The sequence below is a fragment of the Diplotaxodon limnothrissa genome, linkage group LG10, assembly GCF_057381915.1.
Source record: "Diplotaxodon limnothrissa isolate DT_005_m linkage group LG10, D_limnothrissa_male_GT1.1, whole genome shotgun sequence".
Taxonomy (NCBI): domain Eukaryota; kingdom Metazoa; phylum Chordata; class Actinopteri; order Cichliformes; family Cichlidae; genus Diplotaxodon; species Diplotaxodon limnothrissa.
The window spans coordinates 11,669,502-11,688,982 of record NC_140605.1 but is presented as its reverse complement, the minus strand read 5'-3'; the positions used below and the strand labels follow the sequence as shown (position 1 = coordinate 11,688,982).

The following is a 19,481-nucleotide window of genomic DNA, read 5'->3' as shown; positions in this document are numbered from 1 at the left end:
CTATTATAGGTATGTTACAATGTACACGGTATGAAGGTATATTATGAATATACTATAACTATAAGCATGTACAGGCTATAGCTGTAGTAATAATAATAATGGATTGGATTTATATAGCGCTTTTCATGGACCAGTACGGTAGTTATTGGTAGAGCAGAGCAAAGCAAAAAAAAAAAAAAAAGAAGTAAATGGACTGGTTCTTATATAGCACTTTTCCACTCTTCTGAGCACTCAAAGCGCTTTACACAACTTGTGCATTCACCCATTCACACAAGCACAACTGACATTCACACACATTCATACTCCAATGAATGCATCGGAGAGCAATTTCAGGTTAGTATCTTGCCCAAGGATATTTGGCATGCAGACTAGGGGAAGCCGGGAATCGAACCACCAACCTTCCGATCAGTAGATGACCTGCTCTACCACCTGAGCTACAGCCACCCACAGTAAAAATTCAATACTAGCATGACAGCGTGGATACTTTGTTTCTATTATCTAAGTGATGTAATCCACTGAATTGAGTTAAATTAATTATTTTTTGGAAATGAAAAAAATCTATAGATACACCTTAAACATGAAAAACGTCTGAAACTTATAGCATTGCTGTCACATCTATTTTATTTATGGCCTATATCACATTTTAAAGAAAAGCACTTTACATTCCAGGTCTCCAAAAATTCCAGTTTCAAAATACAAGAAAAGCTGAAAGGTGTGTTTTGTTGCACTGACTAATAATTGTGGAAAGCAAAAATGTCATACTTACCCTGTATTTACTTGATCCTGGATTGATACCAAAATTAGTACAACAGTAGTGATACACTTTCAGATGCCTTTTGTGAACTGTAATAAATCATCATCTCACTGTATACATGTTCTGATTAAGAAGGTGGAGACAAATATTCATTGTAGATTTGTTTGCTTACATATAAGAGGAGTTCTGCAAAGTCAGAGCAAATGAAAGAGACCATATTGACCAGAAATATTAATGGAAAATTGGTACCAGTATGGATGAGGAGGTGAGAATGTTTGCCACCTTGGGACCATGCTACTTGGATTCAGAGTATCAGTCAGGCAGTAATGAGAGTTGGCTACTCTTCCCCTCATATATTACTACACAGAGTTGAGAGCCAGTGACTCTGGGTCCAATAGAGGACTTTGACTGTTTCTCAACCTGTAGACTTCTACATAATGGCAAATTGAAAATGGAAATAAATATTTAGACCTATTTGTCTAAATATTTTTTTAAATCTCATGTAATTTTCTTGTACTTTGTAATTTTTTCCAGTAGATGTGTCCCAAGTGTCTGCATTACACAGATAATGACTTGTGTATTAATAATACCTCCCTGTCAATTTCAATTTGGCTTGTCATCCATGTCCCTCTGTATGAGTGACAGATGCTGAGCAGACAATGGCCTGGATCCACAAACCAGTTTAATAGGATAGGTAGGTATTAGTGGTAAGACGCCCCCCTGCATCCAGGTTTACCAAATCCAGTGTGCCAAATCCACTGTGTGGCACATTGGACGGTACACAGTGGTTGCTGGAGATAACTGGACTTTTTTTCAGAATCTTTTAGGAAAAAATAAGGTAAAATTTGACCCACCAACATCAGTTTAATTGAAGATGCACCACTTGTGATGTAAAGCTCTAAAACTCAGAAGTTTCCAGGGACTTTCTGCTAACCTCTCTACTTCTTAGTTTGGTTGTTTGTTTCTCACAAAACTACTGTTTTGTGTCTGAACTGTCCTCACACTGTTTATACAGGGGTGTTTCAGTTCTGCCATCTTCATCTTTAAGCCTTTGGAGTCCTCCCTCTCATCTCTTCTCCTCTCTCACAGCCAGAGCACAGCATCGTCCCCCGCGGCCTCGTCGCTCTCCTTCCCCTACCCCCCGGTGAGACCTGGTAAGATTCCCCCGCTGCAACCATGGTGGTGATGAAGATGAAGTTCCCCTTTCAGAAAAGGGTGAAGCTAGCCCAGGGACTGTGGATCCTGTCATGGTGTGCCACGGTTGCTGGGGCCACGACCTTCACCCTGGGGTGCATCCTCAAGACGGAGCTCCGCAGGAGGGCAGAGGTACTTAAAATTTGACCTCCTAGAGTGAATACTTTCTTATACTTTTTGAATTTACCCATTGTAGGATGCCTGAAAATTACTACTGGGTAACTACTATTTGCATGAAATGTAGTATTAAGAGTATGCATAGTTACTGTAACTGTGTGTAATGGGAAGAAAGTCATTAAAATTATTGTTGTCTGCAATGATAACTATTACAAATAATGTCAAATAATAAACCACTAATAAGTGCTAATATTTCTAATCTCACATCAAGTTGTGCATCAAATATCAGGGACGCTATATTTAATTGCCTAAAGAATCTGATTATACGCTATAATACCAGGTGTGAATATTCCTGAGTACACTCAACAAATGCCTTCTGTGTTGGGTTTTAACTGTAGACACTAGATTTTCAGGGAAAATGCAAAAGGAAAAAGTCTTAGAGGATAAATGAAATCTCCGTGCTAATCGGCAATCAACACACCTGTGACCCACTTTGGATCCTGACTCATCATTTCATAAATTAGGCTTCGTCAGTCTTAATTACCCTAATCCCTACTGCTACTTAAAGCTGTCACCATAGCTTTGTATGATCAGTTTTATTGTTACACACGCTTGGAATGATTGAAAAATGCAAAGAAAATATTATCTTATTATGTAGATTACAGTAAAGGTTTAATCCCATCATCAGAGAACGTTTGACTGAACACAAGACTTTGTTGTGTTTTCAAAATGAAATTATTTTTTTAAATTTCCATTTTACCAAAATGAATCTCTGAGGATGTTAGTTTGCTTGACATATAGCTTCAGGAACTGTGCTCTACAAACATGTTCCATTGGAATCACATTGGTTTACCAAATACGTAAACCAAAGACAAACCAAAGACAAATAGTGCAGCATTCAGTAGAACCTCACTACCATATTTAAAAGGGAAGTGGCTGCAATTTCATGCAGTTGTGGTGTTTGTGTCTGTTCTGTGTGGTAGAAGTGGATAACAAACTGAGTTCTGAGTTACTAAATGTACGACAGGTATCCTTGAACGATACTTTTAAGCCCCAGCTGCTTGTGGCTCATACATTCTGGTCTAGTTCTTCATTATGACATTTAGCATCTGACAGTAATGCTGACAATATGTTTTATTTCTATATATATTTACGCACATTTACAAATTGACGTCTCTTCATAAATAAAGGTGGAATCCCTTTAAGCCTTCTAAGCCTCATCAACGCATGTTGTGATGTCAAAAATGTTAACTTTCATTTCAGGACTGTACTCTCCGCATTAGTGTCTATATATTCAAAATAGTAGGCATTGGAGAAGAACAGTCTGACTTATTAGAGGAGAAAAATTGGTTAAAAAGTTTACATATACATGCAATTATGTTTATGGCTGTGAACATAAGCTCTCTGGACATTTTATTAGACATTCACCTGACACAACTGCTTTTTGCTTTTAAGAACTGACTTAATTATTCATAGCAAAGTTTCAACATGGTGCTGGAAACATTCCTTAGAGAGCTTGGTCCATATTGACATGATAGCATCACACAGTTATTGCAGATTTTTTTGGCTGCACATCCATGACTTGAATTTTGGTGTTGCATCACTCCCAAAGGTGCCAGATTAAGATTTGGTGGCTGTGGAGACTGTTTGTGGACAGTGAACATTATCATGTTCAAGAAACCAGTTTGGGATTATCTAAGCTTTGTGACATGGAGTGTTGTCCTGTACAAGGCCACAGCCGTCAGAAGATGGGTACACTGTGAATATAAAGGGATGGACATGGTCAGGAGCATGTAAGCTTTGGGGTTTAAACCATGCTCAGTTGGTACTGAGGGGCCCAAAGTGTGCCAAGAAAATATCCCCACATCATTACAACCCCAAAACAACAAAGTAAATCATTGATACAAGGCAGAAAACGAGACTCACCCGACCAACATTTTTCTAGTCTTCTGGTGTTCAATTTTGCAGAGGCCATGCAAATTGTAGCCGCAATTTCCTGTTCTTAGCTGACAGGAGTGGTACCTGATGTGGTCTTTTGCTGCTGTAGCCCATTGCTTAAATGTGTTGTGCACTCAGAGATGCTCTTCTGCATACCCTGTTTGTAACGAGTGTTCTTTTTTCAGTCACCATTCCTTACCTATCGGATTGAGGTAGTGAGGCCTTTCTACTTAAACCTTTAGTATCACAGAGACATTTTCAGTGTGAGCTGAAGCTCACTGGCTACAAGCAATCTTCAGTCATGGTTGTGTAGAACCCCCCCCCCAGTATATCAGCAGTTTCTGAAATACTCAGACCAGGCACCAACAGCCAAGTCACTTAACTCACCTTTCTTCTGATGCTCGATTTGAACTTGAGCAAGTCATCTTGACCATGTCTACATGCCTAAATGAACTGAGTTGTTGCCATGTGACTGGCTACTTAGGTATTTTTGTTAACAAGTAGTTGAACAGGTGTACCTCACAAAGTGGCTGGTGAGTGCGATTTTCATAGAATTTCATACTTCACTAATTTTGTTTATTTGTTCTGCATAATTATTGAAATGAATTTGAATGGTTTAATATTCCACACATTGCTGTGTGACTCACTTTCAGGTAATGGATAACCAAGACATTCATATTGTGCCGAACACCCTCATGATTGTTGGTCTCGCCTCCTTGGGCATCAACTACTTTGCATCAAAGATCTGTCAGGATGCCCTGGACGCTGGGCGATTCCCTCGCTGGAAGAACTTCTTGAAGCCCTACTTTGCCGTCTCTTGCTTCTTCACCGTGCTCATGCTGCTAGCTGTCATCATGAGCTACGCAATGAAGGGCAGTCTGGAGTCTTCTCTAAAGGCTGGCCTGAGGAATGGCATCCGCTTCTACAAGGATACAGACACACCAGGCCGCTGCTTCCAGAAGCAGAACATCGATCGTCTGCAGATGGAGTTTCAGTGTTGTGGGAACAATGACTTCAGGGATTGGTTCGAGGTCCAGTGGATCAGCAACCGCTACCTTGATTTCAGCTCTAAGGAAGTGAAAGAGTAAGGGGCTGGAGGGTAGTGGGTTTCACATTTGTGCATATTCTTAAAAAATGAAAGAGTTTGGATTGAAAAAGTGTGACTAAAGAAGACAATCATGTGGTAACAGTGTTAGTAATCCCTCATTTGTTTCTATAGCCGCATCAAGAGCAACGTGGATGGCCGTTACTTGGTAGACGGAGTCCCATTCAGTTGCTGTAACCCCAGTTCTCCACGGCCGTGCATGCAGTATCAGCTTACCAACAATTCAGCTCACTATAACTATGATTACCAAACCGAAGAGCTCAACATCTACCTCCGGGGGTGCAGAGAGGCTCTGGTCAACTACTACATGGGCCTGATGAACACAATTGGGGCTGGAGTTCTGTCAATCTTCCTCTTACAGGTAAGCCCGACCATGATTTCAGGCAGAGATTGTGGTGCCACAGCGAGCTTGTAATTTATAAAATGTGAGACATACAACACTGGGTTTTAAAGAGCTTACCCTTGTCTAACTTGCTCCCCAATCGCTCTCACTTTTGCAGGGCTCTGTGCTGGTGAGTTTGCGCCTCCTGCAGACCGCCATGGAGGCAGTGGCAGGAAAGGAAAACACTGAAATCGAGACAGAAGGGTACTTGCTAGAGAAGGGAGTGAAAGAAACCATCATGGAGTATCTCGACCCTGTGCTGAAGTTCCTCCTGCTCAAAAACCAGGTCGAAGAAGGGAGTGCTGCAGCCACAACAACTCCCACCTAAACCACATTTTACATCAAACATCACGTGTAAATAACTTGTACAAGACGGCATCTAAGGAATGATTTCAATTTTTAAAAAAGAACACAAATAACAAATTTCTGTGAATTTCACAAATTTAGGGATAGTGTTTTTGTTTTTTTATTGTCAGATGACCATCCACCCATCTACTCTAATTCCCAGTCAAATTCTATCTTGGTGTCTTTATTGCCAGTAAATGTACCCATAGCAGCTATGATTAATCCAGTTTTCAGACACTTGTACTCCTTAAAATGAATAAGATGCTTAAAATAATGAGAACTTTTTTTTATTGTCTATCACTTTTATTTTGCCTGTTATTCACTGCACAAGATTAACAAATCCTTGATTGTTTGTTTACAGTCCTACAAATATATGCAATTACCAATATTGCTTTTGAAAGTGGTTTGGATTATAATTACACACTCACAAGACTTGTTTGTCTCAAACGCAATAAAGCAGTCACCCATCAATCAGAGGATAAACATTAATCGAAGAGCAAGTGTACAAAAATTATATATTTTGTGGAAGATGTAAAGCTGACTGTAGAGAGACATGAGGCACAATGCTCTGCTGCGCAACAGGATTATGACAATAATATATAAAAGATGACTTATTAAAGTTTGAGGTTACTAAATGTCTCATGGAGTGGAGTTGTTTTCTTATTTTCTTTGTGATGTAAATACAGCACGCAGAGACATTAAAATACTTCACTTGTCACCTTCCATGACAGTGGCTGTGAGATAGCACTTTCTCCTCGCCTCTCTTCTCTCACTCAGTGAAAGGAATCAGATTACAAAGGCTGATTAATCGTTGTCAGTAATGCAGTGAAAGCCATCGAGTGTGTCCTCTGTTCTGACACCTTAGCTGCCAAATCCCATTAGTTAATACCCAGCCTGCTGCCTTAGCAGTTAGACGCCTGCGTCAGGTGGCTGGCAGATGAACGGTGAACCATATGAAGGCTTTGTCTCCTTATACAAATTTGAAAAGGTGAAAAATAATAATACTGAGACTGGTAAAAGGGAAGACTGGTAAAGCTGAGAGATAATCATTCAAACACAAAGTTATATAGGCATGCCAATATGTAATGTAATGCATTTCCCTAAAACTGTACAAGGCAGTTTATTAAAAAAAAAAAAATCACTTTACTGTTTACATACATGCCTTTTTTGCACATTACAAATTGCAGTATTTCCATCATGTTATTTACACCTATCAGGCATAATTGATTATCTATTCATCTTGGCAAGAGTTATTGTGTGGGATAAATTAGGGAGCAAGTGAACATTTTGTCCTCAAAGTTGATGTATTAGAAGCAGGGAAATTATGCGAATGTAAGGATTTGAGAGAGTTTGATAAGGTTTGATCAGTTCCCCGGGTCTCAATCCAGTTGAGCATCTGTGTGACGTTCAGGGCAAACAAGTTCGATCCATGAAGGCCCCATGTCGCACCTTAGAGGACTTAAAGGATCTGTTGCTAACATCTGGGTGCCAGATACCACAGCACACCTCCAGGGGTCTAGTGGAGTCCATGCCTCCATGGGTCAGCAAAAGGGTAACATGTGACAAACGCAACTTTAGGCAGGTGGTCATAATGTTATGCCTGGTCGGTGTATATTTAGAGTCACTGTTTTTAAATCTGTTGAAAAGATTCATGACTCTTTATTGTCATTATGCAAGGATAACATAATTATGGCAATACTCCCTGACATGGTGCATTAAACTTAAATAACAGGTCAATATACTGCCAAGGATATATACACATACAATTTAAGAAGGCTATAAATATGGGGAAATACAATGGGTGATATTAAACTGTGAGTAAATGCAATCCAATAAATACCACTTTGTGAGACATGGGTTGAGACTGTATCAGATCAAAGTTGATTCATGAGGACGTCTGAAGCTGTGACTGCGTGGAATCGATTGTATTACCGTGGCTGTAATCTGTTTTTCGCAGGTAAACTTAATGACAGTCAGCAGATAAACAGAATTAATCCGCTGCCTGCTGAAGTACAGCTGCGATTACGTTTCAGTCACGTGACGGGACGACGCACTCTCTGACGTTCGCCTCATTTTCCCCGTCATTCTGAGGATCAAATATTTTTGACCCGATCTCATGTGAACGACTTCAAAGTGTACACTCTATGTCAGTCAGTGAACTTTCAAACTACCTCCAGATGGAACATGTATGGATATTCGCTTCCAATTGCCTCCGCGACTGTTTAATTTAGAAATATTTGAATTGCTGTGGTTAAAAAAATCTTCTAGCTTGGCTGTCACACCCAAGTAATGAGGAACGGGTTAGAATAATCAAGTCGTTCGGGAGTCGCACAATTTGAAACTGTTGCAACTGCTAGAAGAGCTAGTTCAGGGTAGCTGGGAAGCTGTGGTGAGGGCAATAACAGCGGGTTTTTAATTAGTTGGTGTACTTGGCCACAGTATTTACAAAATCAACAGGATCCCATCGAGAGAAGCGAGTGGACGGAAACTTACAGGAACTGGCAGGTAGGTGGACAACAGAGACATTGGAACATAGTAGTTTCATCACTTGCTATTAATAGTGGGTCACTCTGTTAAACAAAACACACACAAAGTTAGCCAATGGGCCAGATAGCTTCGGCATCTAAATTGTTTCCTACTGGCAGTTAAATGAAGCGCATTAACACGTCTAAAATGATCGCAGTGACGTCCAGTGTTGGTAATATTTCCGATGCCTAGCTTATTTAGCTAGCATGGTGTTTTCAACTGCCTTTTAGATAATAGTCTACGCAATTCACTTTTTGTGTGTTGAGTTATTCTCTATAATGTCACACAAATTTAATCCCCGGCTGAGTTTGGGGCAGCCCTGTTAAAACTGAGGAGCTAGCTATTATTTTATCCACGGGCGGCGAGATGTTGCCCGTTTCAACGACGCCCGTGTTTGTTGTCTCTCTGTAACGGTATGAAGGCTGTTCTAGAAATGTTCGAAGCCACGTTAAAAACCGTAACAGTTACATGTTGGTGCTCACGGAGCACTGCAGTTGAACAGGGTGAGGTCAGTAGTCGACTGACTGGGATGTAGTGATCGTATAGGATCATTCTCGGGTTAAAAACACGAGGTGGCGCTGGGTTATGTATTGAACCCTGACTTTTGTTTTGAACAAAATATAATAGAAAGAGCACCAAATGGAATAAAGTGATAAAGATGCACCCCCTATTATTGTAGGGTCTACCTTACAATATAAAGCTCCTTGAGGCGACTGTTCTTGTGATTTGGCGCTATATAAATAAAATTGAATTGAATTCCTGCTGGTCTAGTTATCTCTGAAGAGGTTACTTAGCTGTAATGCTTTGTTTAGAGATATATTATGTGGCTATTCCCAAGCTATTACACACATGTGTAAGAATGTCAGTATAAGCAGCACACACGCCTACACCGCTTTGCTGGCATTTCCTTTTAGTATACTGTTGATGAATAACTTGAGAGTCCATTTGGGTTGGGAGTGGGACTGTAATATATTGCAGGTGTGCTGCCTCTGTTGCCACTTCTGTGTTCAACTGCGACGTGTTTGTGTTCCTCAAGTGCAGTTTACAGTATTGTTTTGATTTTCACTCCTGGTGATTGTTTTGTCTCACCCATCAGACACTTGGGTAGATTTCTAGCCATCCCTTCCCGTTGCATTGCTCCTCCCTGTAAAGAATCTTGTCGTGAGTCTGTGTTGTTACTCATCTGAATTTTTGGTGTTTTCATTTCAGGTTAGAGATGGAAGGAGATGAGTGCAGTTTTCCTCCAGATTCATCAGATGATCACTCGCTAAGAGGAAGTGTGGCTTCCTCTGCAACACTATCTCGTGGTATGATGTCAAACAGTCTCACCCAGATTATTTTATCGTGCAAAAAACCCCCAAAGTAGTTAATCTATTATTATTGTTTTTGTTATTAATCTCTTTGCTTTTTTTAAAATTATGTTTGTTCACACAGCTCAAGATGTGCTTATATACTTGTTTGGTGACAGTGCAGTACACTTAACTCTAGAAGGGCTCGGCACTGTCACCGTGCAAGAGCTGGGCCGCAACGTTCGTGAAGCTCTCCATACTCCTGAGTCTGTACAGGATGTTTTTGCCTTCTGGCTTTGCTCTCCACTGCTCGGTTAGAACCCCAACCCTCCTCCTCATATTTCTATCACTTAACTGTATTATGTGATATCACTTGATATGAGTAAAACATGCTGCTGCATAACTTTTTTCCTCACTCCCTATCTTCAGAACTGCAGTTAAAGACGAGGCATCAACCGTACAAGTTGTGTCGGCAGTGGCACGACTTGCTGTATCGCTTCACCGAGGCTTCAGAGGAAGACATTTCACAAGGTCAGAGTTTTGACTTGCGTGCGCCACCAAACACTGGACTAAAGAAAAGCTGTCAACGCAAGAAAGCTAGTTTCTGTAATGAAAGCATGACTCGAACTTTGTACGGGAAAAGGGTGTTGCAGTGTACAAAGAGATGAAAGGAAAGATAATGGCTTCTGCTGCTGAGTGGTAGATTATTCTTGTAAATCCTTCCTAATAAGATAAAGTAAAGCTTTTTGCTTACGGAGTATGCCCTCTTGTTGCCATAAATCTTACAATTAAACAGCTGCAATCCTCTACAGACTGAAGAATGTTATTCTATAGTTTCTAATACACTGTAGTTACCAATGAGCTGCACGTAAACATCAGTCCAGTCTAGTAATTGGCACTCTCTGTTTGCCTTAAGCTGACTTCTGTCACCAGCCTGGTTTTCTGCCTCCAAACAAAGCATTTTTACGTGCTGACAACAGCTTGTTTCTTTTTCTGCAGCTGTTTCCTCTTTATTTCTAGCTTACTTATACGTTAATGGTGGTTGCTGGCTTACTTGAGGTAAATAATGGATAAAAGGGCTGTCAGGTTTGCTTGGATGTGATAAAAGAGAAACATGGAAAAGGAGGCATTGACATGAACTGCTTTTGTTGAACAGGAAAAGAAACAACTGAAACAGGTAGAAAATCAAAGTAAATATGGAACAAGCATTTGGAGGAAGAGAAAAACAGACGTTATATTCCACACTTTGAGAGATTACGTGATCCTTTTAGGATTACAGCAGTTCTCATGAGCTAAATCATTAGCATCCCTTAGCATGTGTTATGCAGAACAGAATAGCAAAAGTTTTTACAGTTAGTTACTGCTTGTGTTAAGTACAGCACATTTTAAAAGAGTTGCAAGTGGGGTAAGAAGCACTGACTCAGTCTGCTGTTTTTTGTTTCTTTTCCTGTTTGTTTTTTTGTCCTAAAACCTCCCCCTCAGAGACGATCAGCCCACACATTTGCAGTGTGGCAGGTGCTTTTAGTCTACAGTGACAGCTTTCCACTAATAAAGCATAAAAAGTATCACACAGGTATTGTATAATCCCTTAAAAGCTGTTACTTTTCCTGTGGAGTAAATTCCACCCACGGCACAGGACTGTGAGCCACAGCAGAGTGGGCTTGAGGGGACTCACATTGTCTTTCTACCCTCACTCCTCCACACTGGATGATGAGGCTGATTGTCATCCAATGTGGACTTGAATACTTCGCGAAACAGTAAAGCATGATTGTCCTCTGCCTTTTTACAGATGAACCATGTCTCCAGTACAGGCGCAGTGTGTTTTATCCGAAATCTAAAGAGCTGCAGGTATTCTTAACTCTGCTACAACTTAAACTAATCTTAGAATGGTGGAAACGGTGTTATACTCCAGGGGTAACCGAGGTCTGCATTTCATTTTTCTGAAGATTTTGTCTAATTTATTGACTTCACATGGCTTGTTAAAACTAACAGTGTTTCCTTGTGTTACAAACATAGCAGCAAATTAAAGTTGACGACTCATAATATTATGTCAAATCAAATCAAACGAAGCTAAATGAAATACAAATTTTGACTTAATTAGACAAAAACTCTTTTTCAGTTTCAAATTTAATGTGCTTACTGGGAGTTACTGTCTCACTCCGGTGCAGATACAAGAGGAGGGAGTGTTGCGACTTCTTTATGAGGAAGCCAGGAGCAACATCCTCACCGGTCGATACCCCTGCGACCCTGAGCATTGGACTAGTCTTGGAGCTTTGTCTATTGCTCTCGATGAGGGAACTAGTCTGGACAGCCAACAGTTTACTACAACTATAAGGTGAGAAGCAACTGCTCATAAATAACTACACATGATGATGCTAGGGGGAATTTGTTTATGTTTCATGTGCCTGAAAGAAAAAAGTATTGGCCGATATGTCTTAAGTCTTATATCAGTTGTGCTTCTGGGTCCGAAATTGTAGCTTTGGGGGGGTAAGTTGTGAGCTACAAGCTTAAGGAATGGTTAGATTTTGTCAGTTTCAGTCATTTATCTACAGGACAATGACAATTTGAAAGCAATTGCTTCTTCCTACTTCAGTTATATCTTCCTCTTTACATAATAGAAAAGGAAGAAATCGGTCCCCAGACCCTACTGATGTTTATTTTATGTGTTTTGTTAGTGGTCTGGAAACATTCAGTCATTGCCTTATTCACATTATGTACCCTCCACCTAAAGTAGTTAAAATAATTTTTGCTTAAGGCCTTCATAATTTAGTGGGATTCATTTTTTTTAAAACACATTTCTTAAAGCATAGATGGAAGAGAAGGAAACTGCAGAGTCAGTGAGGTTAATACATACCTGTGAAAGTGAGCCAGTTGCGTGCCATTTCAGAAAAGTAATCCTTGCTTAATCTGACTAAGTTTTTCCCAGTATTCTACTCTGTGTATGTTTACTCTTGCACTTAGAGAATGTGCTCATACACGTTCACACAGACTTTGCAGTTTATGCAAAATGAAACAGTATCTCTCTTCCATTTATTTATAAAGAAATGGTCGATCTGCCTTTCATAAATCTGTCAGACTCTGAGATGATTCCTTTCTACTGCACAGCCTAATGTAGTAGAAAAAATAAACAATGTAAAAAGCACCACCCAAACCATTTCCCACAGCCTGCATATTCCTCAATTAGGGATCTGATAGACTGAGTAGCTTTGAGTGCTTCACTACAGTCTATGACAATGTGATGCAGTCCTGTAAAAGGTACACAGATACTGTGAATAAGGTCAGTCGTCCTTTTGTTTAAGAAGCCTTTTTTTATATTAACAGTTGCCTGAACACTGCAGTGTTTTTCTAAGTACTTGTTGGTGTGCAGGTGGGATAAGGCATTTCTAATGACAACATTCATCATTGGTTTCTTCTCTGTCAGGTTGTCTAAGAGCCACTGCAAGTGAAGTACTAAAAATTGACACTGTACATACAATACAGCATTAGGTATATTATTATCAGTGTAACCTATCTACTCTTAGAAGCATCTTACAGGCACCCACAGCTACACAAAAACATGCATATTTATAGACTTTTTAAGGAAGTCTTTGCTTATGGAGTTGCAAAATCCTACTGTGTGTTTTTATCTGGTGTCTGAACTTCCTGCCTGCTGTTTCAAAGCAATTTACTGACTGATCCATAGGTTTTATACTTCGAAAGATAATCCGATGTTCTTACTGCATGAACATAAACAATAATGCTGCACCCCAACCAGTTTAAAAATGAGACGAGATACTTGCTTTGTCCTCTACATAAAACATTTTCGTTAACTGTCCAAAGTAGAACAAAATAGATTCCTATGATGGCCGATGACGAGACAAAGCCGGGCAATTCTTTGAGGCATGTTTATGGGTTATTTTAAATCTAGATGCTCTTATCAGAAGATTTCTACATAATTATATGAAATAGATTCTGTAAAGGAAGTAGTCCTCTTGCACTTAAGGAGCGTGTTTATCTAAGAATGTGAGTGGTAGCATTTAAGGAGGAAAGGTCAAAAACTAGAGCTACACTCTAGACAATTTAATTGGGAGATGAGTGCATTTTGTCCTTTGGTCTCACAAAAAGTCACAGTAAGACGCGCTGCGAAGAACATTTAAATGAGACCAACATGAAAGGAAGAAAGATTGACAGTTGGGTAAATTAGGAAAGAGGAGCAGACGAGAGAAAATACTTCACAGATCCGATGCAAACCTCTGTCCTCTGTTTTCCACAGGGAGAAGAAGCTGTCTTCTTATCTGCCTGCACATGTCACCATGGGGAGTGGAGGCTTGTTCTCTACTTTGCGAGGGAAGTCAAGCCGTCAGGTCGGGCTGGAGCAGAACCTTTTTAAGGAGTACAGTAAGATCTGCACATCTGCTGGAAGCTCTCCCGAGCCCACGCAGCTCCTACACCAGTACCTCAACACTTGTCACACGCTGCCTTATTATGGGTATGATGTAGCATAATGACACATTTTTGCATTGTAATTTTCCACAGAAGGCAAATGATTAACTTTAAATGTGAAAACAGGTGCGCTTTCTTCTTTGGGGAGATTGACAAACCAGCGCAGGGGATCCTGCAAAGGGGAAAACGTAAAGCTGTCAACATCGGGATCTGCCTGGAAGGTGTTTATGTGATGGATGTCAAAGAGAAGGTGAGCAGTGATTCACACCTTTTGTAAAACAGCAGCCACACTTGCTGTGGTTCTCACTCGGTTTCTGTTCCTGTTATGGAAATGTTTTCCCGCAGCACGTGCTGCTTGGCCTGCGCTTTAGTGAGCTCTCCTGGGACCACAGCTACCCCGAGGAGGAGGGGGATTCACACATCCTGTGGCTGGAGTTTGACGGAGATGAAGACGGCACTCCTGTCAACAAGTTGTTAAAGATCTACTCAAAACAGGTAAGAAACTTTTTCCATCCATCCATCAGGGCTGAGGCATTGTGGCAGCAGCCTTAGCAGAGAAGTCCAAACCTCCTTTGTGTTCCCCTCGCTACCTCCTTCAGCTCACCCAAGGGGAACACTGAGGCATTCCCAGGCCTTGGGGAATCTTCTTGGTAGGACATGCTCAGAATATCTCAGTTTCTAGTAGACATCCTTGTCAACTGGCTCCTTTTAATACAGTGGAGTAGCAGCTCAACTCTGAGCCCTGAACTCCTCACCCTATCTTTAAGGGAGAAGCCTACGCCCATTTGGAGAAAGCCTCTATCCACTATCCTCTGTGCTCAACTACTGACGCCAGCTGTTTGAAAACTTTTTATGAAATTAAAAAAATAATATGGTGTGAATATCTCCACTTTCTTTGCTCTATTCAAGCATGTCTTATGGCTGTCAGCTGTAGTCCTCTGACGCAGTTTCAAATGAGATGTTTTCAACTTGGACAAAAGATGCAGTCACTTGTCAAGAACACCTGCTGTTTGTGAGATTTCCAGGATTGAATGAAGCAGCTGTGCATATTTATGTTTAGATGAGTGTTACAATTGATATAGGTGCTGAAGCCTAAAAAATATCAAGTCATTTTTGTGCTTCAGGTTTATCGTCCTCATTCGGTGAACGTGGCACCAAAAAGTTGTTACCTAATAGTAAAAGCATTATTACCATAATCACCAGGTTCACGAATGAGAAGCAAAAAAAAAGAACTGTTAGGTGCTCAAAATAAAACGGAGTCAAGTGTTAGAACATCACAAAGATGGAAGGAGATAATTATTGCTTTTGCAGCTATTGCAACTTTTATCTGTAAAGACACGGTCCTAACTTAGAATGTCGAGAAACAGGGATTTCTAAATTGGTCAAAACACTTGACATGTCCAGCCGAAAACACTTCACACAAGTCCAGTTGCCTCATTTATATTATGAGTGTCGGGCCAAAACATTGGAGGAAATCTACAGTGTGTCATGCTAGACTGCAGCATCAAATGTATGCACAGTGCACTTCATCCGAGACCGACACACTGCAGTCAGTGTTTGCAGACGTGCTGTTTTCCTGAGGACCATGCAGGGGAAATGTTAGCCAGAGCCCTCAGGGAGGCTCTCGAGTCATGGGGACTGTGTGAGGGTCATCTAGTATGTGCCACAAAGGATGATGCCACATAAGACCCATATTTATTTTGTTTAAAGTGTTTAATAGCCTTATATCGTTTTTAATGTGCATTTGCATTTCATATATTTTGTGAGTATTTTATGTTGGGTCTTTAGTCATTTGATATTGAAAAGTGTCATATGTCAAACATATGTCAAGATGTTATACATAAAAGCACAAAAATAATCACGTATGACTGAGTACTGTTCATTTTTTATTAATTAATTTAAGTGTAAAAAAGAATTTGTACTTTACGTGTGGCGATTATATAAACTATTCACTGAATTTACAGAAAATACACTATATTGTGGTGAAGTAGTGACTTCTATTGTGATATTAGATCCCCCACCCCTCAGTCTTAGGATGTCTGGGTTCTGTAATAGGCCATTAAACAGCAGACTACAGCAGACTCAGTTATGATTTTTTTTCTTCCCCGCCTCCAACAAGGCGGAGCTCATGAGCGGCTTCATCGAGTTCTGCGTGGAGCTTAAGTCTGCGTCCGAGGGGGCAGCTGCAGCCGAGATGGACGGCGAGGTGAGTTTGTCACAGCAGCCCGGCGGACAGGAAGAAAGGAGCAAGAATGGGCGCGGCGGAAGGCGCGGGATGCTGCACAGGCAAGGCAGCGTTGTGTGCAGCCGAGTCCAATCGCTCAACACCATCAGCTACGTCGATGACGGTGAGGGCCAAACTTGTTTAACAGCACCGTTATCCTTTCTGGAGGTAGCTCCTTCTGTGCCGTTTCACAGTGTCAGAGATTTTTTTTCAGCCTTTGTTCATTTTTGTGTTTTTTGTTTTGTTTTTTTAGGAAAAGAAATCAAACGCTTGAAGCCCAAGAGAGCTGCGTCTTTCTTCGCCCGACAGGCGTCTGCAGTGTCGTACTCTGCAGTGCAAACAGAGAGTCTGGAGCAGGGTTAAAGTCGCCCATCAGATCTGACCCGATCCTCTCAGAGACCAAATCTGAACATTTTACACTGAGATTTAAAACAAAACAAAAAAAACGGAGAGACTTACTTTGAGCTTGAGACACTTATCTGCTAATATGTGAACATGTAAAGGACCAAATGACAGCGATCCAAGTGTGAGTGACAATATTTATCTTCTGAAGTTGTGTACATTAAGCGAGTACAGTAATGTGAAAAAAGATCTAGCAGCTATGCTTCCAAGGTTCAACTGAAGTGGCTGTTCCTTAAACAGCCTACTGTAAAGATCATATGATGAATAAGTGTGAGACGAGCCTTATAACAATCTTCAAACAGTGACTCCAGTCAATAACTGTTTTTGACCTTTCTGCAGCGCTCTGGAAGCGGATTTACTGCTATTATTCAAACATGTTGCACCTCAAATGAGTATAACCACTGCATTACCTCTACTCATCTTATCGGGGATTGAGCATTAAGAATATTTAAAGCTTTCGTAACTCCACTTCAGACTTTTAAGCGATACCACAAACGGCAACAGTCAGCATGACAAACACTTTTCAGGGGACTATCTAAGGGTGCATTTCCGCTATTCTGCTTTGTTCAAACTGCCAGTGCCTTGATCTCTAGAAAGGGTGAAGCCACTTCAGAAAAAGTAGAAACGTTTCGCGTCCGGCTATCCTGACCATAAACAATCCTTATGGGAGCACATTGGCTGTGTTGTGGAGGACTTTTGTAAGTACAGGAGTTTTTGACAAAGTCAATATTAAGCGATATCTGCAGCTAGTTTGAAAGAGGTGGCACGACCGACCTGCTTTAAAAAATGTGAGTTTTAAAACTTCTTGTTAAAGAAGCTGCAACTCTGTGGTCACAGTATCAAGTGTTTAAATGGATTTGCACTAATAAAAGAATCGAATTAAAGCTATAAAACTGTAGAACCTGTGTAGGAAAAAATATATTCATCTAAAGATCATCCAGCACTGCCGCACCATGCTTGTATTCAAATGTTAAATTTCAAAGCATGGACGATTAATACAAGCGATCTCTCGGCACACAGTCTAACCTGACTGTTGGACCTGATGAGCAAGAAAACTGATGCAATACTGTTCTTGTGCAACTTCTGACATGACAGAAGGTAAATTGAAAGTGTAGACATTAAAGAAACTAACTGTTGTTTTCTGCAAACACGGTCACTGTTGACATCATTGGGGGGGGAAAGGCCTCGTTTTCAGCTTTACGACAATGCGAAGAATTTCATTACTAGATTATTAGATTTATATAGCATTAAAACAATTTCTGCTTCACTTTATCTCCAAAAGCTACCCAGTCTGTTGACACAGTTGTGACTAGAGAGCGGCTGTGTGTTCTGAACACAAAACAAGGACCAAGTTGTGGCCACACTGTTGAAAATCTTAAGTCTTTCCACCAAAGCAAGCCTGCCTGACATGCTGCAACCAAGTGTATGCTACCTTAACGCTGCAGAGTCAGATTTTAGCCTCCAGCACTTGGCAGAGTCCCCCGGGTGTCACTCTGAACCCCACCCTAATGCTAACGGAGGCAGTTTCTGTCTCCACATCTCTGTAATAGCACCTTCCACTTGAACACGTGCCCTCGTTGGAGATGTGGCGGCACATGCGGTCTATTCTTCCCGACTCTCCTCAGCACGCAAACGGCAGAATGTTCTTACTTTTCTATGCTTCGACTTGTGTATCAGCTGCTGTCTGTATACTAACGCCAGCAGCACAGTATGTTGTTGCGAACAAACACTATGCATGTCACGTTGTAGGATAGGCATTCCGACAGTCTACACATCATGTGATGCTGCACTTGTTAATACTAATACACTGTTTCTAAACATTTTACAGCAGGAGATTTGTTTTGTATTGTTTGTTAGCTTTTATGAGAGAACATTTTTACTTTCTTTTGGTTTGTTTTCATGTACTTGCCAGTGTTTGTATATGTGAATGAAGAAATAAGTCTCAAACACTTTACAGAAGATTAAAGTGCCTTTTTTGTTTCTACTAAGTTGGCATATAAATTACTGTTTTGGTGCATTGAAACCAGAAAATGGACAGTTGTGGTATTGCTATGGTTTAAAATGATGTATTTCCTTTATGTTATCTGATGTGAGTATATTTGAGTAACTGGATGGCGGATGTTGAACGGTGTACTGTAATTCCTCTCGGTTGTCAGCTCGGCCTTCATTAAAATTATGGGATGATGCAAAGTGGCCCCGTTTTTCTGAACATACCTGTCATCAAATATTCCTTCCTCAGTGCTGCTGCTTAAGTGTACTAAAGCCATATTTTAACCAACATGTTATTCTGCATATGATTTAATAACATAACTTCATGCAAACTTCTCATCAGTATTTCTGTGGCATTTTGTTTTACTTTAACACTTGCAGTTGTAAATGGTAAATGTAAATTTCTTAGTTGAGTGGCCATCTTAACTAGATCCATTTCAAATTGTTTGAGGAAATAAGTTCATTGTTAAATGTTTATGTTTTAATATATGGCAGGTATGATAAGAGTTGATATATATCTGTAGAAAGCTTGGTGAGTGCTCCTGTGGAAATGATTTAACATGCACCTAAAACCTCTGATTTTCTGTTTATACAAATGATTTTCAAATACCTGAACTATATCCCAGATTATTATTCCTCTATGATTTTTATGTTCATGATACAATATAGACTTTTGTCACATTTTAAATCTTATAATAAAAGTGTTTTTTTCCTCTGAGCACTCAAGGGATTAACATTTTTGTGTTTTTCTTGATTTCAACACTGTAGGATTTGCTATGATCACAGATTGCAGT

The 19,481-nt window shown here is 40.3% G+C and overlaps 2 protein-coding genes across 2 annotated transcripts; both read left to right on the top strand.

Moving 5' to 3' along the window:
• The first annotated feature begins 1,930 nt into the window (after positions 1-1,930).
• On the top strand, positions 1,931-5,818 carry rom1a (retinal outer segment membrane protein 1a). Its single transcript, XM_085363531.1, has 4 exons — positions 1,931-2,080; positions 4,657-5,087; positions 5,223-5,469; positions 5,609-5,818. Exons 1-4 carry the CDS (start codon positions 1,931-1,933, stop codon positions 5,816-5,818), a joined length of 1,038 nt encoding a protein of 345 aa, XP_085219657.1.
• Positions 5,819-8,145: 2,327 nt separating this feature from the next.
• frmd8 (FERM domain containing 8) lies at positions 8,146-18,564 on the top strand. The gene is made up of 11 exons (XM_085364400.1): positions 8,146-8,340; positions 9,571-9,668; positions 9,796-9,963; positions 10,080-10,181; positions 11,440-11,498; positions 11,819-11,985; positions 13,903-14,118; positions 14,199-14,322; positions 14,418-14,567; positions 16,192-16,420; positions 16,550-18,564. The coding sequence occupies exons 2-11, from the start codon at positions 9,578-9,580 to the stop codon at positions 16,657-16,659; spliced, it is 1,416 nt and encodes a 471-aa protein (XP_085220526.1). The 5' UTR covers positions 8,146-8,340; positions 9,571-9,577; the 3' UTR covers positions 16,660-18,564.
• The last annotated feature ends 917 nt before the right edge of the window (positions 18,565-19,481 follow it).

Excerpts from the sequence above, each read along its gene's own strand:
- frmd8 (XM_085364400.1), top strand. The coding sequence starts at position 9,578 with ATGGAAGGAGATGAGTGCAGTTTTCCTCCAGATTCATCAGATGATCAC. Across the intron at positions 14,323-14,417 it reads TGATGGATGTCAAAGAGAAG|CACGTGCTGCTTGGCCTGCG; the intron begins GTGAGCAGTGAT and ends GTTTTCCCGCAG. Across the intron at positions 14,568-16,191 it reads TAAAGATCTACTCAAAACAG|GCGGAGCTCATGAGCGGCTT; the intron begins GTAAGAAACTTT and ends GCCTCCAACAAG.
- rom1a (XM_085363531.1), top strand. The coding sequence starts at position 1,931 with ATGGTGGTGATGAAGATGAAGTTCCCCTTTCAGAAAAGGGTGAAGCTA. Across the intron at positions 2,081-4,656 it reads AGCTCCGCAGGAGGGCAGAG|GTAATGGATAACCAAGACAT; the intron begins GTACTTAAAATT and ends ACTCACTTTCAG. Across the intron at positions 5,088-5,222 it reads AGCTCTAAGGAAGTGAAAGA|CCGCATCAAGAGCAACGTGG; the intron begins GTAAGGGGCTGG and ends TTGTTTCTATAG.